At 40.1% G+C, this 26350-nt stretch overlaps 1 protein-coding gene across 18 annotated transcripts in view; it reads right to left on the bottom strand.

Annotated features, from left to right (window-relative positions):
• Positions 1-4290: 4290 nt before the first annotated feature.
• The window catches only part of Lims1 (LIM zinc finger domain containing 1), a 108633-nt gene continuing 86573 nt past the window's right edge, over positions 4291-26350 (bottom strand). For 9 of the 18 annotated variants that reach the window (XM_087598235.1, XM_087598232.1, XM_087598233.1 and 6 more), the window contains 8 exons: positions 20777-20843; positions 19546-19666; positions 18973-19122; positions 17149-17299; positions 15578-15670; positions 13329-13377; positions 11641-11716; positions 4291-7286 (listed from right to left, as the gene is read on the bottom strand). In XM_087598235.1, coding sequence (XP_087454361.1) covers positions 7172-7286; positions 11641-11716; positions 13329-13377; positions 15578-15670; positions 17149-17299; positions 18973-19122; positions 19546-19666; positions 20777-20843 — 822 coding nt within the window. In that variant the 3' untranslated portion in view covers positions 4291-7171. 18 annotated transcript variants of the gene reach the window in all.

Below are 26350 nucleotides of genomic sequence, written 5' to 3'. Positions count from 1 at the left end.
CCCATGATTCTGTGACGGAGAGGAGAGCCACAGAACATCCCAGGAAAGGCACTGTACACTGGGGAGCAGCTAAGAGGTAGACTGTTTCCAATAGAGGCTACTACTGTTTATCCCATGGCATAAAGGTGTCTCTGATAAAGCTGGCTAATGGGATGCTCATATATGGAAAGAATAAAAGGGACCCTGTCTAACTCTCTCAATAATTCCAGTATCATAGTCATCTAATTTCTGTTAGGTGTCATAAGACAATTTAAATAAAAAACAAACTTATTACCTAGAAATATATAAAGCCTAATGATCTGACAGTATTACACAATAATATAATTTATAATATTACCTTAAATATATAATTTGGACTCTTTTATTAAGATGATGTGGCCTAATATCTTCTAAGCTGAACAAGTACCATCTCCGTAACTTGCTGTGTCTACTCAAAGCAATCATAACTGGGCTTGTTAAATGTTAATATTCCTTTAAGGGGTGGAGGTGCCATTGAACCCTCACATTAGTAACCAGTCACTCCTCACAGCTAGTTGCAAGCAACTGGGCCCTAATGACATGAAGACTCAAGGTTTTCTGGAGAAATGAGGGTACCAAGGTTGAAAACTAAGCAGCAGGGTCTGGAGTCACCGATGCAGCTATGGGAAGGCTGTTATGCATGCTGGGTAAAGTCCCAAGAGATTGCTTGCCCAACACCCTTCAGTCAAAAAATGTCTTACACCAGATAGAATATATTTGTGAATGTTATTAATCTCGTGATATTTTTAAAAGGGTACTGTTTAACCGTAAGCCAATGGCTCAAAAATTTTAACAGGGATAAATGACCTCAGTTTATAAAATTATAATCTCATGAGAATTACTTATTATAAATTGTTGAAACAAAAGTGATTTAAGCCAAAAAAATTAATGATCAGCCACTTTATAAATAAGTGTTCTTAATGACACCAGATTACTTACAATATTGGTACAAACAGTTGTATATTTGTAGTCATACTAAATACAAATATAACTCATTTACAGATAAGATTGGAGGAAGAGGTCAAGTTATATCTTATTCTGTAGCCAGGCAGTGGTGGTACATGCATTTCATTACATTACTCAAGAGGCAGCAGAAGGTGGATGTCTCATAATTTCTATTGCTGTGAAGAGACAACATGACCCCAGCAACTCCTATAAAGGAAAACATATAATTGGGGCTGGCTTAATTTCAGAAGTTTAGTCCTTTATGGTCATAGTGGGAAACATGGCAGCATATAGGCAGACGTAATGCTGGAACAGGGCAGAGAGTTCTACATCTTGATCTGCAGGCTGCAGCAGAAAACTGTGAGGACCACTGAGCATGGCTTGATCATACACGGGATCTCAAAGCACACCCCCACAGTGGCACATCCCTCCAACAAGGCCATGCCTATTCCAACAAGGCCATGCCTATTCCAACAAGGCCATGCCTATTCCAACAAGGCCATGCCTCTTAATAGTGCCACTTTCCATGGGCCACGCATTCAAACAGTGTGTCTATGGGGCCACTCCTATTCAAACCACCAGAGTGATGGATCTCTGAGTTTGAGGCCAACCTGGTCTACAGAATGAGTTCCAGGACAGCCAAGGCTATATAAAGAAACTGAGAAATCCTATCTTGAAACACACACACACTCTCTCTCTTTCTCTCCCTCTCTCTCCCTCCTCTCTCTCTCTCTCTCTCTCTCTCTCTCTATATATATATATATATATATATGTTTTCAAAAATTAAGTCTAATGCAGGTAACTCTAAAGTTTATAAAATAATACTCAAAATCAGATATATTAAACAGAACTGGCTATGAGGATTGAATACTTGAGTAAATGGGTTAAATTCACAATATACTTGTGTAGCAGGACATTCCCAGAATTACATACCCTTTCCCTTGGATGGGATGCAGACTCTACCAGAGTAAATTGCATGTTGGCCTCATCACAGGATAGGGATGAGAAAATAAAGTCTGACTCTGCTCCACAGTCTCTAGTTGTGTGAGACAGGCCAGGAAAGTCTCATTAAAAAGGACAAATTGTTTCCCATGTCTCACATGGCAGGGGGATGGATTCTCTTACCCAATGGAGGGTCTTAGAGTTTGCACCCACTCTCAAGTAACAGTGAGGCAAATACTAATTACTCGCTTCTCAATGTCTCCCAAATAGACATATGTGGGTGCTGTGAAAAGTGGAACCTTGTGCCTAAACCTGATAGCTGGTATGGGACCTGCATGCTAGTTCACTTAGCTATGCCTTCTATCCCAGCATCCAATTCTCCTCTTAGCAAAAGCTAATTTCAGGGCTGAGAGGCAACTGATTACCCAACTTTGATACAGGGCCAGTCAGCACAGCAGGCTTAACCATGAGCACCCATTTAAACACTAGTCACAGGTATCATCCTGTGGATCCAAAATACCCAGGGAAAAGAAAACAACACTATCTTTAGAAGAGTCCTCTCCAAGTCACCTACCAGAAGTGACAGCAACCAGGTCTTCATCTCTGCACTTGTGACAAACCTGGAAGCCAACAGCAGACACTGGGAGATAGGAATTATCATGTTCCTTCCTCTTTTTGGACTCACAGTAATTCTATTAGCTGTAATGCTTCCTATAGGGTTAGCCATGATGGATGGCTACCTAGGATTGGATTCTGACACGTGAAATTTTTCACCTGTTCTGCTGCTTCTAAAAATAATGTTTATTTAATAATTGTCTGATGTCTTCAGTCAGTCATACCAGACCATGCATCCAAATAACAGTTGGTCCTTATTATATAAATGTTTTCCTAAAAGTCAGTCCCATGGCTAGTTTGATTGGAACCATGAGTGATATCCCAGGTCTTTTTGTCCCTCTCCTTTACAGACCCTGTTTAATTAACCAGTTATTAAACTCTGTCAAGCAATGAAGAGCCTCTGCTAAACTAATGTACCTGAGGACCCAATGCAAGCCCTTTTATGAGTCAGTGCTTTGACTTTCCCTAAGACCACAGTCTTCACCTCACTCTTCCCAGTGGCTGAGCACATCCTGCCCAGATGAGCAGAACATTTTCACACAGTCACATCAACAGCTTCAGAAGGTCCATTGTCTTACAACATACAACAAAAGGTAACCAACTGAAATGAAAATTTGGAAACTTCTTGCTCTTTCCCCATGCCATTCTGGTGTGATGTGATTGTGGGTTTTGACTTTATAAACCCTACCCCGTTTCACTTCACGGCATGTGTGCTTGGTCACAGGCTTGAATAAAGCACTCTCAAGTGGCCTTCTATTTGTGGTGGTCTGTAATCTACTCATATGGGTATTTCATAGGTACACAAAGGAAGGCCCCAGATGTTCTGTGAAGAGAGGAAAATCCAAGTGAAAGCTGGGATTCAGTTCATGGCAGAGCACTTACTGGATGATAAGGTTGGGATATGGACTATGTCCATGAGGCTCCTGTGGGTGGGTCTTAAGGGTGATAGCCAGGAACTGATTGCAGCCAAGGCCTCCCTCTACTTCCTGCTCTGCCCAGATGTGAGCAAGCTGACTCATGTTTCCTCATCACAAGAGACTCTTCATTCTTTAAATTGCTTCTTGCCAGGCACTTGGTCAGTGTGCAATGAACTGATGTATCTAACAAACATAAGGCCAAATCTCAAATGGGTCTCCAGAGCTAAAAATATTAAGTGTTTATTCTGCTATCCAACACCTTCTGGGGCACTGTGGATGTTGTCATTGGAGTAAGACAGGAAATACTATCATAATCATAGCTACAGTTACCCACAAGAAACCCTGAGCAAGACAGTTTCCTCACAGGAGGTGTGTGTGGGAGGCCACTAGGCCCTCACTTGAGATAGGAGCGTTCTGTTCCCTCCTGCACACCCTGACCCCAGATGCAAGTGATTCTGCTCCAGAAGCAATGTGAGAGGTGCTAGAATATGTAGGAGGAAAGGTAACTGAAGTATGGGGCTCCATTTATGCAGCTTTGGGGAAGTTGTCCCAATTCTGAAGTGATGCAGCTTTTCTCTGATACAGCTGTTTTAAAGTTATCCACATTCCTCTAAGTAGCCTTCACCCATACTGCTGGAAATTCATCCAGTAAAATCACATCAGCAAGCTATATGGGTAGAATGGTTCTCTATCTGGGACCTATGTTGCCCCAGTGAAAGCTAATACAAAAGGTGCTAAAACTTGGCTTATACAATACCCAAGCCATTTTCTTTTACTTACATATGTTTCTAACATATTATACTAGTTGAAAGTTTGAATCTTTAAAATTAGATCAAATTAAATGATATGTAGCTCACTATAATAATTATGAATATTTATTAAGCACCAAAAGTACACAGCAATGGTTGGTACATAAAAAGCACAATTATTGATATAATTTCTTACCATCAAGTTTACAATCTAAAATAAAACACAAGAATATTGTCAGCCCACATCAAAGTTTCCTTATTTTGGAATTGGCTACTTTGGCAAATGAATGAGGCAAAATGTCCTATTTCAGGCAAAGTATTAATAAGGCTTTGAATATGACACACAAAATATTTTTTGTGTATCCATTTTCCATGTTACATTATGGTAACTAAGGACAAAAAGGGCACTTAGAAATTTCATAAGCACAATGAATTACTTCAGATTGTTCTCAGAAACTCAGAGATGTTCAATGACAAATGCCAGCAGCCAGTGAAAGCCTACAATTAATAGGAACTAGATAAAGTCTTTGTCTTGGCCCCATTTAGACCTCCATCTCCTTCCTTACTAAGGGCTCTAATGTTATACCCCACAGTGAAAGGCACCATCTCTAGATGAATTACTACATAATTATGAGATCAAGCTTACTGGAATATTGTCTAAAGAGAAGTGAGCAAAGCCAGCAGTGGGGACTCTGGCTAAGTGATGTCACACAAGCAAAGGCAGTCAGGCAAGGCCACGCACATCTAAAGAGATGGGGAAAGCACAGGAACGCCTGCTTTTCTGCTCCATACTTCTAGTGAGGCATGTAAGAATTTAGCACCAGGACCCTGGGCTACAAACTATTTGCCTAAATGCACGTACAATAGTTCATGAATACTTTTAAGGTAATCACTGCTTGACATTCTTAGCTGACAAAGGCACACCGAAGAAATGTGGGTTCTTATTATCAGAAGTAAAGACAGATTTAAAATGCTAAACACAAATACAAAGCATATACATTTTAATCACCTATGACTCTCTTAATTCCCAAAGACTATTAAGAAAGACTATTAAGATTGGTTACAAGTTAGTTATATGAACAGAAATGTATTCTACAATGTGCATAACCAAGTATTTTAAAAATTCACGATTGCAAACTTTTAATGGCAGAGTAACAGCATCCTGAGATATCTTTTTTGTGTATACATCTATATTTCTGAATGTGTGCATATGTGTGTGTGGATGTGGAAGCCAGATGTCAGTCTTGGCTGTCATTCCTCAGGAGCCATCCACCTTGCTTTTTTTGATACAGGATTGAGCCCTTGGATCTGGGGCTCGCTAGTTAGGCTGAGTTGGCTACCTTGTAAATCCAGAGAACAACTTGTCTCCAAGTTCAAACTCAGGTCCTAAGGCTGGTGTGACTCCATTACTGAGTTTTGTCCTAGGCTCCTGAGGTATTCTTTATGGTGAAATGATACACTAGTGTTTTTGTTTGTGAGGATGTTTTGGGAGATAGCATCTCACACTGTAACTTAGGATTTGCTACTCTTACTACCCTCTTTCAATCTAAAAGTATCATTTATATAGTTTTATTACTTTATAGTAAATAAAACCCAGTTATACATTTGAAATGAAAAAGCCTTCATTAAAATGTTTTAATATATCTGCATAGTTCTAATAATAGGATAGAAGTTAACTTTCATTGGCTTCCTGAGAAAAGAATTTTTAAAGTTTTAATCAGTGGCAAATGATTCTAAATTTATGAATCTCAGTCAAAATACTTAATTTGGTATTATAGGAATATCTAGAATTCCTGATTAGAAGATGCAGTTTTCTAAGGCAAGTTAGATTATGTAGATATTAGCACAAAGGTAATATGAGATACGGTCAAGGTTTTAATCCGCAACCCTGGCTGGCCTAGGACTCAGAGATCTGCCTGCCTCTGCCTCCAGAGTGCCGGGATCGACGCCTAGTGCCGCTGCACCCGGCTCACACTCACTTTGGAAATCGATACATTTCAAGCTGCATAATAGTGCATTTCATGTCCCACTTGAATACTATGCATTTTACATTAAGTTTAGAAGCACAATTGTGTAATATATTTTTAAAATGCTTCATTTCATCAGTATCACAATGTATGCAATATTTTCCTGACAATTTGTTTTGTTTTGCTCAAAAAATGTAAAAGACTCATTAGTAGCTATAAGTATGTTAAGTAATTTATGAAGGAAAAATTTATAAGGAGAACAAAATAGAAGATTAAGCATAGTGATTTAATTAAAAAAATCAAAATACTCTGAAAATTTTTTGCTTCTTAGTAATATGTATGTTCCTTTTACAGTGCTAACTGGATAAACACATGATTATACATAGGAGCTATTTTGGTAGTTTACTTATCTCCTCTCCCAGCATATGAATAGGAAATTATTTTCTTATGCTATAAAGGAAAGCAAAGCTTAGAGTCCTTTAAAATGGGAGTCATGTAAGAGCTGACTCTTTAGAACAGTGGTTGTTTATTACGTTTATGAATTATGTGTGTCAGCGCAATGCACCACGGCCGTCTGTGGAGCTTAGAGGACAACTGTGGGAGTGAGTTCTCGCTCCACATGACCCACATGGACATGGCCACAGATACTTTCTCAAGGAGTCCACTAGGTTTGGCAGCAAGTGCTTCTGTTGGTCCATAGAGCAGGGTGTTTAATTCTGAAGAGTTAAATTTATATTTTGGAGGGCTTAATTAAAACTACCCTTCAACTTTTTTTGTTTGTTTTGCTTTTTGGCTATATACTATTAATGCCTACTACTAATATGGCTAAAGAAATGAAAGTCCTGATTTCATCTGTGTTTTACATGGAAATAAACATGTTCTTTCATTTTAAATGAGAAAAGAGAAATGAAGAGAACCATTCTCTCTAATGCTTTGATACAGTTTTAAGCAAAAGTAGATGAGGGTGGATCAGGTTAAGTAATATTGGTTAAAAGAAAGAGAAAAAAGACACCAAAAGTTATTTCCTTCCTAAGGTCTCAGATAGTTTCTTAAGTCTTTTCTTCAGCTCCAAAGGAAATTTCTCGTAGCACTTCTTACAGACTGGTTTCATGTCAAACTCCACAAATTTATTCCTAAAGAAAATTATAAATAAAAAAGAAATTAGTGGAAACGTATCCAGCACACACATGTACAATACATGCACAAACGTGATAAAGTGATGCAAATTCAAGAAAGTACATATAAATGAAGACACAATGTAACACACATATAAAATATCTATGTACATGTCAGTAAAGAACTGTAATCCTAGGGATTGGGGATTTAGCTCAGTGGTAGAGCACTTGCCTAGCGAGCGCAAGGCCCTGGATTCGGTCCCCAGCTCTGAAAAAAAAAAAAAAAAAAAAAAAAAAAAAAAGAACTGTAATTCTAATCCAAATTCTTATTATGATAAATGTAAAGAGTGATTGGCATCAGTTGAAAAAATATGTTTATATATGGTTCTATACTCCTACATTTAGAACACGTGATTATTTATTAAATCTTACTCAGTGTTTCAGTTTCAGTTAAATCTAATATAGATATAATTTAAATAAAGTTAATAAAATTTTATCTTTTTAGATTTATTTATCTTTTATGTATAAGTATTTTGTCTGCACATGTGTCTGTGTACTACTTGGTGCTCATGGAGGTCAGAAGAGGATACTAGATCTTCTGGGAGTGGAAGTAGAGGCAGTTGTGCCATATGTGTGCTTGGAATTGAACCTGGGTCCTCTGAAAGAGTAGCAAGTGCTTTTAACTACTGGGCCTTCTCCTCACTCTTAACCACTGAGCCTTCTCCTCACTCTTTTTTTTTTTTTTTTTTGGTTCTTTTTTTCGGAGCTGGGGACCGACCTTCTCCTCACTCTTAACCACTGGGCCTTCTCCTCACTCTTAACCACTGGGCCTTCTCCTCACTCTTAACCACTGGGCCTTCTCCTCACTCTTAACCACTGGGCCTTCTCCTCACTCTTAACCACTGGGCCTTCTCCTCACTCTTAACCACTGGGCCTTCTCCTCACTCTTAACCACTGGGCCTTCTCCTCACTCTTAACCACTGGGCCTTCTCCTCACTCTTAACCACTGGGCTTTCTCCTCACTCTTTTTTTTTTTTTTTCGGAGCTGAGGACCGAACCCAGGGCCTTATGCTTGCTAGGCAAGCGCTCTACCACTGAGCTAAATCCCCAACCCTTCTCCTCACTCTTAACCACTGGGCCTTCTCTTCATCCCAAATAAAGTCAATCAACTTTAGAGTATCAGGCAATGCTTTCCTCTCTCAGTGCCTCTTACCCGCTAGTCTGTTGAGACAGTGTCACTCTGGAGTCTAGCTGGCCTAGAACTCACGGGGATTTTCTTTTCCCAGTTTTCCCAGTGCTGGGATTATAAACGTGAACCACACCATGCATGTTGCCAATAAATTTATTCAAACATACTTATTTAAAGCAAAGAAAAACTGGATTTTTTTGTTTGTTTGTTTTGTTTTTTGGGGACAGGGTTTCTCTGTGTAGCCCAGGCTGTCCTGAACTCAATTTGTAGACCAGGCTGCCTTGAACTAACAGAGATACCCTTGCCTCTGCCTCCCTAGTGCTCTGATTAAAGCCACCATGCCCCACAAAGAAATAGTTTTTATAATGTGAGTGATGTATTTTTTGAAGGTAAAAGGATCTTACTATGTATTTAGTATTTTAAATTAGGCAACTATAAGGTTTCATCTTTTCCTGTACAAATGATTTTCCTTTTGTCTTTTAATTTAAAAAAATTACCTGAATTAAAAAAAAAAAGAGCTTAAATCAAACATACTAGGTTATTTTAGCTATGGGGACAAAAAGCTAGCCATATTGGTCCCCAGCTCCGAAAAAAAGAACCAAAAAAAAAAAAAAAAAAAAAAAGCTAGCCATAGCTCCTGAGCTCTAAAGTAATGGGACAGCTCTTAAGTATTCTTTAAGCGGTAGTTCAATAGAGAACATGATTCTGCTTTTAAAGCTAGAAGAACACACAGTATCAATTCAGTTATAAACAGCTCTGGAGAAAACAACTCTTAGGTGGTCTCCATCTCTAATATACTCAGAGCAGCTAATTGCAAGAGCTTAGTGCTGCTCAATTCCAAGCTCTAAAAGTATATAACTTTATAACCTGTTCATTTGTTGTGAAGTTATCACTAGGAAGCATTTATAGAATAAGCCTAGTGATACCCTGTTAATGGGTAACAATAATTGTTTTGAGGTCATTTTGTTTCTTTTCCTTTTGAGGAAGTTTCTTACTATGTAGCTCTGGCTAGCCTAGAACTCTATGTAGAGCAGTCTGGCCTTGAACTGACAGAAATCTGCCTGCCTCTGCTCCTTAGTGCTAGACTAAAGGTGTATACTATCACATCCAGCATTGAGGTGATTTTAAAGAACAATGAGAATAATTCCTACCCACCTATTTACACATACCTTTTTTTTTTTTTTTGTTCTTTTTTTCAGAGCTGGGGACCGAACCCAGGGCCTTGCGCTTCCTAGGCAAGCGCTCTACCACTGAGCTAAATCTCCAACCCCTACACATACCTTTTATACTAACTATTAGGACATGAATGGGCTTGGCTTTTTTTTTTTTTTAAACAAAGAAACCAATGTTGATTCAAATGCTAAATGTTGCCAATTGGCAAATCAAATACTTGCTGGGCAGTTTGGTTTAAATGGTAGTAAGAGGCTTACATGTACAGCTGTGTCTCATGTGTAGGTTCAACTAATTTCTTCTGTCACAGTGTGGCCTAACACCTTTTCTCTGTGATCTTTAGATAGGAGTTAGAACAGTTTTAAAGTACTTTTACATCTATCAACTGTTGCTGGTCTTTGGCTTCTTTGACTAAAATTATTTAACTGAGGAATTCTGGGTGTTGGATGTTTTTAGAACCACATGTATTCTGTACCTATGACCAAACTAAATATTTTCTTAGAACAAAAACTATTTTTGATGGTAAACACTTAAACTATATGATTCCTGCTTTAGAGAGACTAGTTCTCTTCTTTGAAGTCTATATTTGTCTTTTAATTCGTCAACAAAAGGAAATAAGAAAATTAAGCAACATTTCTTTTAGAGTTCAAACATCATGAGGAAAACCATGAAATAATCATGTCCGTAATTGAACAGAATGTCCAAGACTGAAGTACATCCCATACAAGAGTAAGAGTGTGGAAACTCAAGGAACTGAACTCACAAGCAGCAGGGAGCAAGCATGCACAAGCACTGCAGAAGACAGGCTCGCTATTCGATCTACACGGCTTTGCTTAGAGAGAGGACATGCTAAGAGAACTCAGCACTGAGAACATGTGGTTCTAAAACATCCGACACTCGCTTCCTCAGTTAAATGATTTTAGGCAAAGAAAGCAAAGAACAGCAGCAGTTAATAATCATAAAAATACTTTAAGATGTTCCCACTACCATGTAAAGGTTGGAAAGAAAAGGTGTCTGTTTCTCTGTCACACTGTAACAGAAAAGCTGAGCCAAGGGAGGTATGTACATATGAGGCCTTGGTAAGTGTACCACTGGCTCATTTTGTGTGTCAACTTGACAGAAGCTGGAATCATCACAGAGAAAGGAGCCTCAGTCGAGGAAATGCCCCCATGAGACCCAGCTGTAAGGCATTTTCTCAATAAGTGATCAAGTGGGAGGGCCCAGCCCATTGTGGGTGGTGCCAACCCTGGGCTGGTGGTCTTAGGTTCTATAAGAGAGCAAGCTGAGCAAGCCAGGGGAACAAGCCAGTAAGTAACATCCCTCCATGGCCTCTGCCTCAGCTCCTGCTTCCTGACCTGCTTGAGTTCCAGTCCTGACTCCCTTTGGTGATGAACAGCAATGTGGAAGTGTAAGCTGACTAAACCCTTTCCTCCCCAACTTGCTTCTTGGTCATGATGTTTGTGTAGGAGTAGAGGCCCTGACTAAGACACTGAGGATGGAGCTCATTAAGCTTTATACTTGTAAAAGGCAAAAGAATCAAGTCTACAAAGGACAAGTATTTCACTCTCTGATGACCACAAAAGCATGCATTAAAAAAAAAAAAGTACAACAAAGAGACAAGCAGAAAAGAAAGGCATCCTAAGAGACTAACCACAGAGAAGCAGTGAGAATGGTGTGGAAGGGATAGAACGGTTACAGACACACTGGCTTTCTCTTTCTCTGCTTCTCTTTATCCCTTGCTTCTCTCTCCCGTCTGGCAAGTCGCCTCTTAAGCTCTTCTGGCATTTTCTCATAACAGTATTTGCAGACTGGCTTTAGATCAATTGCAACAAACTTATCCCTTTGAGTAGAACAAAGAAGGGACAGAACAGGGACAATTAAAGAAGAACATGTACTTTCAGAAGGACTCAAGAGAAAAAAGAGACAGGAATCAATCACTTCCCTTTTTGGATTCTAAATGGCATCTAAAATGTTTAGCTTTAGTAATCACAGTGGATTAGACCAAATACTTACTTGAGTGTTAGTTTGGTATTGCAAGTGGAACAGGCAAAGCAGCTCACACACCAGGCCTTGTTGAGGGCAGAGACCACTGTGGGGGAGAGAGATCTGATCACATGGGAACATTTCATTGTGGGAAGAGGGGTTTCAGTTTCCAACCCTGAAGAACAAAGAAGGCTGTTCCCCAGGCACCTAGAGGGGCCCAGGCCTTCTTTCCTGAGAGGTTCCTTAACTTTTGAGACAGAGTCCTACTGTGTAGCCAGGTTGGACTGAACTCCTGATCTTCCTGCTTTAGCCTCCTTGATTCTGGAATTACATATGTGCATCATTATCCCTAGTAAGAAGTTTGGTTTTTTTCCCCCTTGCAAAACCACAGCCCAAAAGCTTGATGCTATTCGTGTGCTTCTAACCAACTTACTTTTGATTATGGCTATCTTTTCACTTGTTTGTTTGGTTTTTGAGGCAGGGTCTTACTTATGAAACTCTGGGCTGACCTGGAACTCACTATACATGGACTAGGCTGACCCCAAACTCATAGAGATCCCCAATGTCTGTCACCTGAGTGCCTGGCTTTTTTTCACCTAATTGGAAAGGTAGGTTTCAATTTAAGCAAAAACTATTTCTGTGTCTTCATTTGTTTTTTTTTTTTGCATGTCTTTGTGTATGTGTGCATGTGTAGGTGTACATGCATGCATGTGTGTATATGCATGTATGTATGTATACACACACACACACACACACACACACACACACACATATAAAGAGAAGTCAGAGGCTGACACAGTTTTCTTGGATCACTCTCTGTTTTATTAATGGAGGAGGAAAGGCCTCTCAGTTGAACTCAGGGCTAGCCAATCCAGTTAGTGTGGTTGGCGGCTTGCTCTGGGGAGCCCTTTTCTGCCTTCCCAGCATAGGAATCACAGGCGGGTGGCATGGCTTGAGCAGCATTCCCACGGTGCTAAGGACAGAACTCTGGTCTTCAGTACACAAGCATTATCCTCTGAGCAGTGTTCTCTCTAAACCTATTTTGTTCTTAACTTTTAACTTTTCTTTACTTACAAATTGGAGACACTAAAATACTATTCCCTCTCAACACTGTGGACAGTAGACAACCTGTCTGTCTCATGTTGCTCTGATGAGATTTTCTGACATTGCTCGAAGACCTTTGAAACAATATGAATTAGATAAAAAAAAAATTTTAAACTTGTGATTTTAATTTAAGTTGACAATAATCACATAATTTCCTTTGTCCTTTATAAGACAGTGTCTCCTGCAGGGAGGAGTTAAACTGACTGTAGTGTACTAACAATGGTCCTGAACTAACCTTATATTTCCTGATTAGGAGACGTCTGCTGAGAACCAGAAAGCATGTAGCAAACACGGTTGTTTAGAACTTTGTCAGGAAATTTCTGGCAGGACTGGTTAGTGACCATGAGCAGACACAGCTGCCTCCTCTGTGTTACAGCCAATCTGTCCTGCCTGGTTAGTCTACATAGTAAGTCCTAGCAACTCTGTACAGCTTACAGCAGCTGTGCTGCCTTGGTAGCCCACCTCGCTGCTGTAGAGTTCTGGAGAAGCATGGCAAGAGGAAAGCACGGACAACGCCCACATTACAGAGCACAGGAACAATTAGTTTCTTTCCATTTTCACACTACCCAAGTATGTTTATGACAGAGTGGTCCCATCCACCCACAGATACATACCGTCACCTTCTATGACACGGTTGCAATGGAAACAAACATCACCAAATAGCTGAGAAAAAGACAAGAAACACGTGGTGAAGGCTCAAGCTGGGTTGGAATCAAGTTTTTAACAATAAAGAAAACCAACAATAAATAAACAAAAAATATGATCTCAATTCTTTCTGTTTACCAATAAAAAACCAAGTAGCTAGCAACTAAATTTTAGAATTTATTCTTTCTAAAGAAAATTAGGAAATGATTAGTCACAATGAAACTCACTCAGTTTTCTTCTCTTAAACATATCTTTCCTTGTGACAATTTGAGCACCAAAATAATAAAAAATACAAGAACCTTCAAGTCCTTATGGATAAGAATGATAAACAAAACAACTCCATGTCCAGGAAGGGAAGGTGTCGGCTGTTCAAGCAGAACGCTGAGGGCCAACTGAACAGGAATGGCACTAAACTGGGGAACTCTCATTTCACCCAGAGCAGGCAGCATTCTTGCAGGCTACTAAATGTAAGGAGAAAGTGATGAGGGGGACATTTGTGAAAGTGACTGTGTATAGGCTGTTTATTGGACGGGGTGGGGCCATAACTTCCAGTGCAGATATGGCCAACACCAAGCCTGTAGGCACCAGTGGAACAGCAATGAACACAGAGGAGCGGCGGGGAGGAAGACCGACCAGCCCCTCTTCACTGTTCCAGCCAAGAGCCCACAACCTCCAAATAATAGTGGAGAACCAACTGAACAGCCAAAAGGAAAAGCATATAGTAAGGAGATTGGAGATGTTCCATATATGAGGAGGCTAAAGAAATATAACAATAGTGACACTAACCTTATATATAGCAGGAAATAAAAAAAGAACTATAAGAACATTATTGGTCTGGGGTAGTGCAGAGAAACCTTGTCTCTAGGTAAATAGATAAGTAAATGCCTAAATGATAAAACTAGAATAAATCAAAGTTCTCTATCAATACTGATAACTGTGATATATACCAGAGTTCTGTATTCTAGGGAAATATACATTGAAACATTTGGGGTAAAGGAACACGACTGCATCAGATGCTTATGGTTAAAAGTCCTGACTACTAACTGAGGAACTATGGACATTGAGGACTCGGGGCTGGAAAGTCAACTTTCTTTAAGAGTATAGCTCCTGGTGAGCTGGCCGTTCTCCAGTGTAAATGGGAGCACAAACTGCAGTAGATGGGTTATTTAAAACAACAACAACAACAACAAAAGACATGGAACTGGGGGTTATAAGGCAAGATATAGGAAGGTAGGTTAAATCTGCAAAGAGTTAGAGGGAGGTAGGGCTAAATATGATCAAAACATATTGTGTGAAATTCTCAAAGAACTAAAAATAACATTTTTTAAAAAACCTATGCATAAGCTGGGCAGTAGTGATGCATGGCATTAATTCCAGCACTTGGAAGGCAGAGTCCGTCTGAGTTTGAGGCCAACATGGCCTGCAGGGCTAGTTCCAAAATAGTCAAGGCTACTCTGAGAAACGATATCTTGAAAAACCAAAACCCAATCAACCATCCACCCACCCACCCAAAAAACCAAACCAAAACAAACAAAAAAACAAGCCCTCACCTTGCAAAAAACCAAACCCAACCCCCAAACAAAAACCCAACAAACAACAACCAAAAAACTATGCATGGACTGCAGTGGTTAAGAGCACTGGCTGAGAGGACCCAGGTTCAATCGCTAGCACCCACACAGTAGCTCACAAACACCTTTAACTTCAATCCCAGGGGATCCCATGCCCTCTTCTGTCCCCCATAGGCACTGTACACATACGGTTCACAGACATATTTGGACGAACACGCATAAACATAAAAAAAATCTCAAAACAACAAAAAACTCTGGACATTTAAATGCACACACGTCTGTACATAAAAGATATGTATTAATATAAAGCTATTTTTTTTTTTTTTGGTTCTTTTTTTTTCGGAGCTGGGGACCGAACCCAGGGCCTTGCGCTTCCTAGGCAAGCGCTCTACCACTGAGCTAAATCCCCAACCCTAAAGCTATTTTTATATAGTAAGATCAGATGCACCCAGAGGAAGCAAAGGGAGATTATGGGTAAAGGTAGACATACAGATATTGTTTGTACATTATTTAGTGAGTATTCTGAGACTCAATGATTTAAAATACATCTCTGTAGACCAAAGCACATTTTCCAAGGAACTTTCTCTACACTGGAACACTGATGAGTTTCAATTTGCATCTATCAAATATCTAGTAAGTACAATCATTACCTGATTATAGTGAGTCTCACAATAGGCCAAGCCCTTCCTCTCATAATGGCGATGTCCAAGAAATGGTTTTTCACATTTGGCACAAACAAAATGCTAGAAAAAAAATTGAATAGATTATTTTTGAGATACTATAATTTATCTAACGAAGTAACTCAAAGTTAATCAATTCTTAGAGAAGAGTAATAACCAGATTTCCACGCCCATTTTTTGGTGATAGTGCTTTACTATATAGATCTTATAGCTCTGGCTGACCTAAAACTTGCTCTGTAGACCAGGTTGGTCTGTAATTTACAGATATTTATTTGCCTGTCTCTGACTCCTGAATGCTGGTTTTAAAGGTGTGAAGCATTGCATGCAGCAAGACAAGATACTTTTATGGTCTCAATTCTGATGTTTATGAGGTTCTAATGGGTTACCTTAAGATAACTGCTCAGCAGCAGAACGAGGTGGCACATGCCTTTAATCCCAGCACTAGAGAGGCAGAGGCAGGCAGATCTCTGTGAATTCAAAGTCAGTTTAGTCTACAGAGCCAATTTCAAGATAGCCAGGGTTACCTAAAGAAACTGTCTCAAAAAACCAAAACCAAAACCAAAGGTAACTACTTAGCAGTTAGAAGCGCCCACTCCTCTGCTGTAGGATCTGGGTTTGGTTCCAGCACCGGCATGGCAACCTACGACTATCCATAACTCCAGTTCCAGGGCATCTGATGCCCTTGTCTCACCCTCACAGGCACCAGGCACACACATGCTGGTAAAACATTCCTACACACTTGATAAAATGATCTTTAAAAAAGAAAACAAAATACCATCCCATCAAATAAGACCTCTGAAAGAAGAGATGGGCATCCTAGCAGTATTTATAATTGAGAAATAACTTGTTAGAAGTGGCAATCTTGTCCTCAAGAAAGATTTAAGAACAAAGTACACATCCTGCACTATGCTGTCATGTTACAACAATCTAGATTTTTATTTACTATAAAGTTGTGCTAGTTCATTTTTGTCACTTGACATAATTCTAGGAGTTGCCTCTATAATACTGGTCTGTGGGTGTGTCTGTGGGATATTTTCTTGCTTGCTGATTGATGAGGGAGGGTCCAGCCCACTGTGGGTGGTGCCATTCCTGGGCAGGAGAGCCTGGCTGTGTTAGGCAGGGGCTGACAGATGACCCTGGAAGCAAGCCATCAGCATATCTCCTTCATCTCTGCTCTAGTTCTTCCCTTCCCTTCACTTCACAATGGACAATAACTTGTAATCCACAGTAAACCCTTTCTTTTCCCGAGTTGCTTTTGGTTAGCTGTTGTTTGTTTTGTTTCTTGAGTCTGGGTCTCTCTTTGTAGTCAGTCCTAGCTGTCCTTTGTAGACAAGGCTAGCCCTGAACTTAGAGAGATCCTCCTGCCTCAACACTTGCTTTGGTCAGGTTGTTTCATTTTAGTCACAGCGACAGAGAAACTAGGACAAAAGTCAACTGTTGTTCAAGATGTCCATGTTCCATCCTTAAACTGTTATCTTGCTAGCACACTTTGAGGCATGGAGATTGGAAGCACTGGCTCTCCTTGGGCAGGCTGTACTCACCTCCACATGCCATTGCTTGCCCATGGCATTCACTACTCGCCCTTCAATGGGCCTCCGGCAGGCGCCACAGATAGGGACCCCCATCTTATCATGACATGGCAGACAGTATAGCTCCCCTTTCAGCTCCCGAGCATCAGCAGTTAGCTCCTTCCTGTCCACCAAAAGACATTAAACTGAATACTATTGTAGAACTGAACAGGTACCCAATTCATTTATCTTCAGGGATGTAGCCACTGGTAAGGTGTCCACGATCCAGGAAAATAATCCACAGCCATATACTTGCAAGCAACCCTAGATAAACTCAGTGGACTATTATATATATATATATATGTATATGTATATGTATATGTATATGTATATGTATATGTATTTATATATATATGTATATATATGTATTTATATATATATGTATATATATGTATTTATATATATGTATATATATATGTGTGTGTATATGTATGACTATAGAAGGATAAGAGAAGAGAATGGGAGTGGTTTTCATTAAAGCATGTTATATACACATGAAACTGTCAAAGACTATTAAAACTAATAAGACAAAAATGGTAAGAAAAGATAAATTACATTGGCAAATTGTCATGGGCTTAAAAAATGTATGTGTATAAGTACTTTGTCTGCATGTATGTCTGTGCATGTGTGCCTGATGCATACACAAAAAGGCCAGAAGAGGGCATTAGAATCCCTGGAACTGGTGTTATAGAGGGTTATGCTTTGCCTGTGGGTGCTAGAAATTGAGCCTAGGTCCCCTACAAGAACAGCCAATGCTCTTAACTATTGAGCCATTTCTCCAAATCTCAGAATCCAGCATATTTATTTTAAGTGTCCTTTAAGACTCCTTGTTCTGGGTGCAGGCTGACCCTCTACTGCTACAAAAAGGAGGAAGGACAGCAAACAACTAAGGCTTTTAAAAGAACTGAGCTGTTGAGAAGGAGGTTCAGCTGGGAGTTGAACCAATTCCAACAGAGGTTACCACTGTTCAGCCATTGGTACCATCAGGCCTGTTGTGGTCCATAAAGAGACCATTCTGCTCTTCTAGAAATTTCACAATCAACAACTTAACATGAGATTGGAGCGATGGCTCAGTGGTTCAGAATACTGGTTGTCCTTGTAGAAGCCCTGGGTTCAATTTCAGCATTCACATGATGGCTGACAATCATTTTTAACTCTAGTTCAAGGGTATCTAATGAGCTCACCTGACTTCCATGGCCACAAGGCACATATGTAGTGCATATACTGCATACAAGCAAAACACCAATATACATAAAACATAACCCAAGTGCCACTGTTTTCTGCAGAGTGTCTCTAGCCATTTCTGCTAGATGTTGGAGATGCCTAACCTGATGATGCTACTTCTACATGCTCTCTCCACTGAGCTATTCTGCTCCTTTCTGCTGAATATTGTAAGCATCTGATCTAGTGTATGTCTCTGTCTGCTGCTTCTGATGTTCTGTCTGCTAACCGTTCTTTTACTTTGCTTACTACCTACTTAATAAACTCACTCATTGAAGACTGAATAACCAGTTAACATAGATCATTAGTAGAGCCATTATACAACACTCTTTGTTCTTCTACAGGTCTAACACTAAAAGTTGGAGAATTGAGGATTTAATTCCATGGCAGACCATTTACCTAGCCTGCACAAGACCCTAGGTGCACAATACATGCATGTGTGCACATGTACACATGCAACATAAAATAAAATCTTGAAGAAAATAAGTTGGTTTGCTGTAGTAACAGAAAAATAGGTAACTCAGCTCCTTCATTTTAATTCCGTCTTGCACAATGTCAGGGAAAATACTGTAATACCCGCAGTTGGCACAGTTGAAGTGGTCTGGGTGGTAAGGGTCGTTCTTGAAAATCAAAGGCTGTTCATCAATGATGGCATGGCATTTCTGGCAGATGTATTTTCCAAGGCCTCTGGCCTTTTCACGATTATGACATGGGCGACACAGGTGTCTATAAAGGGCCGAAATGGAAATTTAAAATCTTATTTTAAATTTTAAAAAAGTTATTTTTAATCATTACAAATATATACTTCTCATGTCTCTGACTAAAAATTAAAGAAACCATTTTTTTTAGAAAACTATCTCCTGTGCTATTAGTAGACCAGAATCAAAGTACAGGAAAAATCTCTTCCACTAATAATTCATGATGCACATGGACTTTATCACTGCCCACCTCTCCTAGCGGAACTGGAGACAAGCAGTAACAGACCTTGGGACCAAGCTCTGGGGTCATTTCCCAGGGTACTGAGTAAGTCATGGTTAGTTCTGAGTTCCCAAACCCTAGAGCAGTGCCTCATACTCTACAGGAAAAAATACATGAGACTTGAACAGTCCCTTCGTCCACCCACATCCAACAAGGACGGGAAACTCCTACCTGCCAGCATTCTTGACAAACCCTATGTCTGCCAGCACTTCCTGGCAGAGGTCACATCTGAAGCACTCAGGATGCCAGCTGTTGTTCATGGCTTTGATAACCCTGCCAATGATGAATTCACCTATAGGAAAGTAAAGCACAAAGTATGTGGTGAGGTGTCTTATTTGCTATAAATAAAAGGGAAAGTGTTTACGAAGGGATTGACTCTAGTGCTCCTCCAATACTAAACTACTGCCTTACCCCTAAGTCGTCTTTAAGATATCACATCTCCAGCCCTCGGAATTTTCCCTTTTACCTTTTATCATAGGACCTCAAGTGAGCCCTTAAACTTGAGACCCTCCTTACACAGCCTCCCATGTATCTGGGATCATGGGTCTGCATTACCAGCCTAATTTAAAAGAAGGCCTTTTATATTGTGTCTGTTGGAGTGTCTGTTGACAAATAATCTTTCTCTCATCTGGGTCCTCATTTTTAACTTTGCAGCCACATTTTAAAACTGGCCATATTGTACTGCATCACGCCATAGCATACCATGCCATACCATGCCATAGCATTGCACAGCATAGCATGGCTCTCCTTTCCAAGCTCTTCTATGTGCTGAGCTTTCCCAGTGCCTCTTAGCTGTTCATGGTCACAAGAGACAAAGACAGCTAAAACCTACAGCACTCTTTCCTTTTACTCTCATGTATACACACACCCCTTCAACCCCTCACTCCATGAGGATCAAACCAAGGCCTTATGAATGCTAAGCACATTTCTACCCCTGAGTGTTATAACTTCAGTCTCTACAAAGTATTTTCTGTTTTTTGTTCTCGCTGTGTTTTTGAAATACTGACTTCCTTCACTAATCATTTTTAACACTGAATTTAGGGTCTCCAAGCCCTGGAAATGTTCTAGTTGAATCTCCACTCACATGGCTACAGTGAGTGAGTCAAGTACATATGCACCTTTATCCAGTCAACTGAAACGTTCTCCGTCTCTTCCCTGGCCAGTCCACAAGCAAGTTGGCAAAGGGTACGTGCAGAGGGAAAAGCAGTACAGAAGGCCCACTACCGGCTTTTACCCACGTGCCCTTAACAATCAATTCTCTCTAGATTGTGGTCCTTCTTTAGTTTAACAGCAAAACAGAGAGATAAACACTGCTTTGTTGTCACAATAGAGACAAACTACAATAGTGACTTGTATGAGTGTGTGAGAGTTATTTTCACTTATATTCAACAGTAAAACTTACCACACTGGTGGCAGCAGGGAGCAAAGAGCATCTGGAAATCATGCTCACAGTACTTTCTTCCTTCAAACTGAAATGAAAACATGAAGGCCGTCAGTTTACACACACACACACACACACACACACACACACACACACACACACACACACACGAAACAAGTACTGAATGAGACTATTTCATGAAAAGACAAACAAAAGTGGCTTTTGCTGTTTTATAGTATGTGTGTGTGTTGAAACCAAAGCCTTGTGAATGTTAGGAAAGTGCTCTCTGCCAATCAACTCCTTACCAAAGGAGGTTTTATTTTATTTATTTATTTCTGGAGACATAGTCTCACTTTGTAGCCCTAGCTGTCCTAGAAATTGTGTAGTAGACTAGGCTGGTCTTGGACTCACAGAAATCTGCCTGCCTCTGTCTTCTGAGTGCTGAGGTTAAAGGTGTGCGTCACCTGCCCAGCTAGCTTTGGGACCATGTTCCTCTGTGTTGGTACTGGGAAACTGCACAAACGGGAGGTACTCTAAAACCAACATTAAAAACCAAACCAAACAACCAACCAACCAACCAACCAACCAACCAACCAACCCATAGATGTAGATGTGTGTTCCTGTAACCTTGGCCTGGGGAGGGTGGCAGAGTGATGGATGAACAAGGCTCACTGGCCAGACAACCTAGTTTGACTGATGAACTAACTTCAGGTTTAGTGAGAAACACTGTCCCAAAATATAAAAGTGGAGAACAATCAAATAAAACAACCTCAACTTTTACATACACAGGTACATATGTGACATATGTGCTCACATATATACACATACACATAGACACACACAGAGAGAGAGAGAGAGAGAGAGAGAGAGAGAGACTATACAAGGTGAGGGCACAATAAACAGCTAGTCTCACCTCTGACAGCTTAATTATTTTTGATGTACATATTCTAACTTTAAGGATTATAAAATATTTATTATTTTATGTACATGTTTTGTTTGCACACATGTCTGTGCACTGTATGTGTATCTGGTGTCTATGAGGGGCAGAAGAGAGCCTCTCTAGATCTACTAGAGCTGGAATTCTACATGGTTGTCAGCTACTATGTAGGTGTTCAGAATTGAGTCTGGATCCTTTGTAGAAGTCCTTTAACCACTGATTCACCTCTCCAGCCTTGTCTACCTTTATAAGTTTAATGAAAGATACAGACCTCTCAACCCAGATAATTTGCATATATGTAAAACCCCTTCCTGCATTATTTTAGGACAGTATTTAAAAATTTTCACTGTAAACTTAAATATTTACCAGAAGTACATATTCTAGCATAATTTTAAAAATTATTTTTTGTGTACTCTTTTTTTTTTTTTTTTTTTTTGCCTGTGTGTATGTCTGTACCACCTGCATGCCTGGTGCCCATGGAGGCAGAAGAGGGCATCAGATCTGGTGGAATTGGTTGTTACAGACAACTGTGAGCTGTCCTGTGGGCTGTGAGAATCAAACCTGGGTCCTGCGGATGAGAAGTTAATGCTCTTAACCACTGAACCATCTCTCTAGTTCCTTAGTGATTTTTTTGAGACAGGGTTTCAATATGTAGTCTTGGCTGGCCTGGAACGCTCTATGTAAACTCTGACTGACCAAAAGCAATTCAGAAAGGGTTTATTTTGGCTTCAGTTCCAGAAGGACAGAGTTCATCACAGCAGAGAAGGCGTGCCCTGTAGCAGGAACAGGAAGCTGGCTGATCACATTTTTATTCACAGACAGGAAGCAGAGAAAGAAAGCAGGAAGTGGGGTGAGTCAATAAATCCTCAGGCCCACTTCCAGTGACATACTTCCTCCCTCGAGGTCCCACAACCTCTCCAAACAGCACCACCATAGGGAACCAAATGTTCAGATAAAGGAGCCAGGCCTATAGGGTATGTTTCTCATTGATATCACCACAAATACAATAAGCAAGAAATATTATGTTCCAAGAGATTATGTGGTGTGGGAGAACATGAGCCCCAAAAGCAACAGCTCTGCTTCTCTCTGTGTAGGCTTTGGAGTTCTGAAAATATTCCTATCAGAGAGGCAAGAGGAAGGAGGGTTAATAACTGCGGCTTTAAAACCAATGATTGGGAACTTAGCCAATGTCCTTATTTCAGAAATGCAGATGCTGGACAGTCACTTGGTGATTTATACATCTGTCATGGATTGCTCTGAGACAAGTGGGTCAGCAGATAAGCAGAGAGGCTGGCTTTGGAGTTTCCTCTCTTCAGTCTTCACTTCTCAGTCCCAGCCTTCCTGAATAATCAGGATACAGTATTAGAGGAAATGAGTGAGGAAACTCTTTGTTAATCATTGTTCCATTACAGCATTCATTACCAACAGGTCTTTCCTGTTAATAGAGCCTGGGATGGGGGAGAAAGGCACACACTGGGAAAACCAAACAAGGAGACAGAAAAATTTGAAGCACTCACAGAAAGCTCAGCCCTGGGCATGCTGGCTGGATTTGCAGCATACAAAGAAGGCAACTGTCTAGCCCTTGCTCTGGGTTCCATCTATGCCAGTTTGAAAGATTTGTGAAATTGTATCTTTCTGTAACTGTTGGTTTTAGCTCACTTCTAAAAACACTTCAAGGAGGAAAAATACCTTTTTTTTAACCAACACATCACAAAGCTATGCTTAGGAATCATTATTGCAGGTTTTGGACCTGTTTAAATGGGCATTTCCTCCAGAAAATAACTAAAATCTTGCGGAAATGAGCACTGTTTTTTTTTTTTTTTTTTTTTTTTTTTAAATACAGGCTCTCTCCATTGTAGCCCTAGCCATTCTGAACTCACTCTGTAGACTAGGCTGGCTTCAAACTCACAGAGACCCACCTATGCCCCCCAAGTGCTGGGATCAAAGGCGTGCATCACCACCGCCCAGAAGCACTGACTCTTTTAAATATAACTACATTATCAAACTTGAAACCCTATAGCCATATGTAACTCATGCATTCAAGCCAGAGTTGTGAAAACTATGAAAAGAACCCTGGGATCCGACACGGCTTTCCATAAGGATCTACAGAATGTGTGAGTAAAGTTTTTAGAAAAAACATGTTATATTACGAAATATATCTAAATCATTTCAGTATCTGAAAAAGATAGGACAATATAGTGCAAGAGAATGCAGCTTTTGGAGACAAGAGTCCTGAGAGAAGAGTCAGCTGTCATTATACTCAGTAGGCAACGGCTTACTTTGCTACATGTAACCAGTGACAGCTAGTTTGTGGGATTCATGTAACTATCCAATGAAAACAACAACTTAATGCATCTTGTGTAGTGAGTGGCTCACAAACAGGTGCTGAATTATTTTAGGGAATAAACCTAAGCCTTCTAGTCTTGTAAGCTGGCAGTGTACTTACTCCGGTACAGGGGACTAGCTTCCTAGCAAGGTATGGGAAGCACAGGCATGCTGCCTTAGGACACTGACACTGAGAAGCCCCATCTCAATCAAGGCTCAGAGAAGCAACAATGTCTGGGACATGACCACACTAGGCAAGCCCTCTACCACTGCAACACACCCCAGCTGTCCTGCTGTTTTTAGCATGCTCATACTGTTATAAGGTTACTGTCTTCTGATCAAGACTAAAATGAGTATTAATTTCTATAGTCTCAATGGGTCACTTTAAAGTAAAATGCAGAATAGTATCAGAATGAAGGAAACTGGATTTTACTGTGGCAATCTAGCACTAATAATGTAAAATGAATCTTGCTTTCTCTTAAATGGAGATAATCATTTCTTAATTATAAAGAGCTAAGAGATGTATTACCTTGGGTATGTCTCATGGGTTTTTTAGTTTACATATCAGTGCTGTGATTGAATCCAGGGCCTCTCACATAGTAAGGATGCACTCCACTATTAACCCCACCCCCAGGCCTGCCTGCTATTTTAAAAAGTAATTAAGCAAAAACAAAACAGCACACCTTTTTGGTGGGGTCTTTTTTCTTTTGAGACAAGTCTCATTAGCTCAGGCTAGTCTTGAACTTGCTATGTAGTCAAAGGTGACTCTGAGTTCTTGATCGTTTCCATTTCCCAAGTGCTGGGATTATAGTTATGTGTTAGAGATGCCAGATCAATGTGGACAGTCTTTGTGGCAGAAGCATTCAGAGTTAAATGGGAAGATGAGTATAGTAACACACAGTCATAATAAAGTGTAAAAGTGCTTTATGTTAAAATGAATGAAGTGTTCTGTGGACTCAGAAACTATATGGAGTGAAACAGCTGGTAACATTAGCAAACAACTGGCAAACAACTTAGGTAAATCAGTTCTTCTTGATGAACAAGTCTACAAAGTACCTTAATTTTCAGAGGGATTTCTGCCTAAATTGAAAACTCTTAGGTTCCTGTTTTAAGCCCTATCATCTAATAGGAGACAGGGTCACCGTGTGAGCAGGGCTCATATCTGGGTAGTATTCCTAGTAGTAGCTGCTATGCATTCTTTTTTGTTCTGGTTTTCTTTTGAGACAAAGTTTTACTTTTAAAAATGTTTATTTATAGGGGCGGGGTAAAAAAATGTTTATTTTTCTATTACGGGTGTTCACATGTTCCTGGTGCTCATAACCAGCTCTACTATGCTTAAGAGAAGTACAGATGCATCAGAAATGCTTGTGTTCATATCTCCAGCCATGAGTTCTACAGAGTGGGTAGTGAACAAGGATCTGGTTCCAGACTTCTCTTTAGCTAGAGGGATGACTTTCCTAGTCAACTAATCTAGTACATCAGGAAGTTCCACAAAAAAAAGCAAGTCATGTTTTGAAGAAAGTAAACAAACTTGTCACCCCAACCCCCTTAAATCTGAGACAGGGTCTTATTAAGCAAGCATACCAGGCTGGCCCTGAACTTGCAAATCTCCAGCCTCAGCTACCCAAATGATGGAACCACAGGTCTGTGCCATTACATTTCATTATCTGTAAGTCTTTATAACTGGTTCCAAGGGAAAAGAAAGAGTAAGGACTGTGAAAATAAGGGGAGGAGGACACTCTGACAAAAGACAAAAGCAATAGTAAAGGTATGGACTGGAGAAGATACCTTCTCCAGTCTGTCTTCCAAAGTGCTGGGGGTTCAATGTATAGCTCCTTGAAAGCTAAACAAGAAAACACTATCACCAACCCTATATCACTATATCATCATCTGTCCTGCATGGCTCATTACACTAAGATTGATACATACAGATCAAGTTTCTGGTAGAAGGCCTGCCTGTAATCTCAGCACTAGGAAGGTAGAAGATTAGGAGTTTAAAGTCCGGGTTGGGGATTTAGCTCAGTGGTAGAGTGCTTGCCTAGAAAGCGCAAGGCCCTGGGTTTGGTCCCCAGCTCCGAAAAAAAGAAAAGAAAAAAAAAATAGGAGTTTAAAGTCACCCTCAGCCAAGCTGGATTATATAATCTCAAAAAACAAAGAAAGACCCCAGGCAAAAAAATCAAATGGACTTCTAGTTCTGGATAATCTTCCACTATTAAGCATAGCTGAACATGCATCTTATTCTTTGATGGGGATAGCTTTTTCTCTAACATGTTATTTAACCTAAAACAGCTGTCTTCCATAGGACCCAAAAGGCAACAGCCCATTAATAGCCC

This window comes from Rattus norvegicus, chromosome 20, assembly GCF_021556685.1.
Source record: "Rattus norvegicus strain SHRSP/BbbUtx chromosome 20, alternate assembly SHRSP_T2T, whole genome shotgun sequence".
Taxonomy (NCBI): domain Eukaryota; kingdom Metazoa; phylum Chordata; class Mammalia; order Rodentia; family Muridae; genus Rattus; species Rattus norvegicus.
This window is presented reverse-complemented; position numbering and strand designations above follow the sequence as displayed.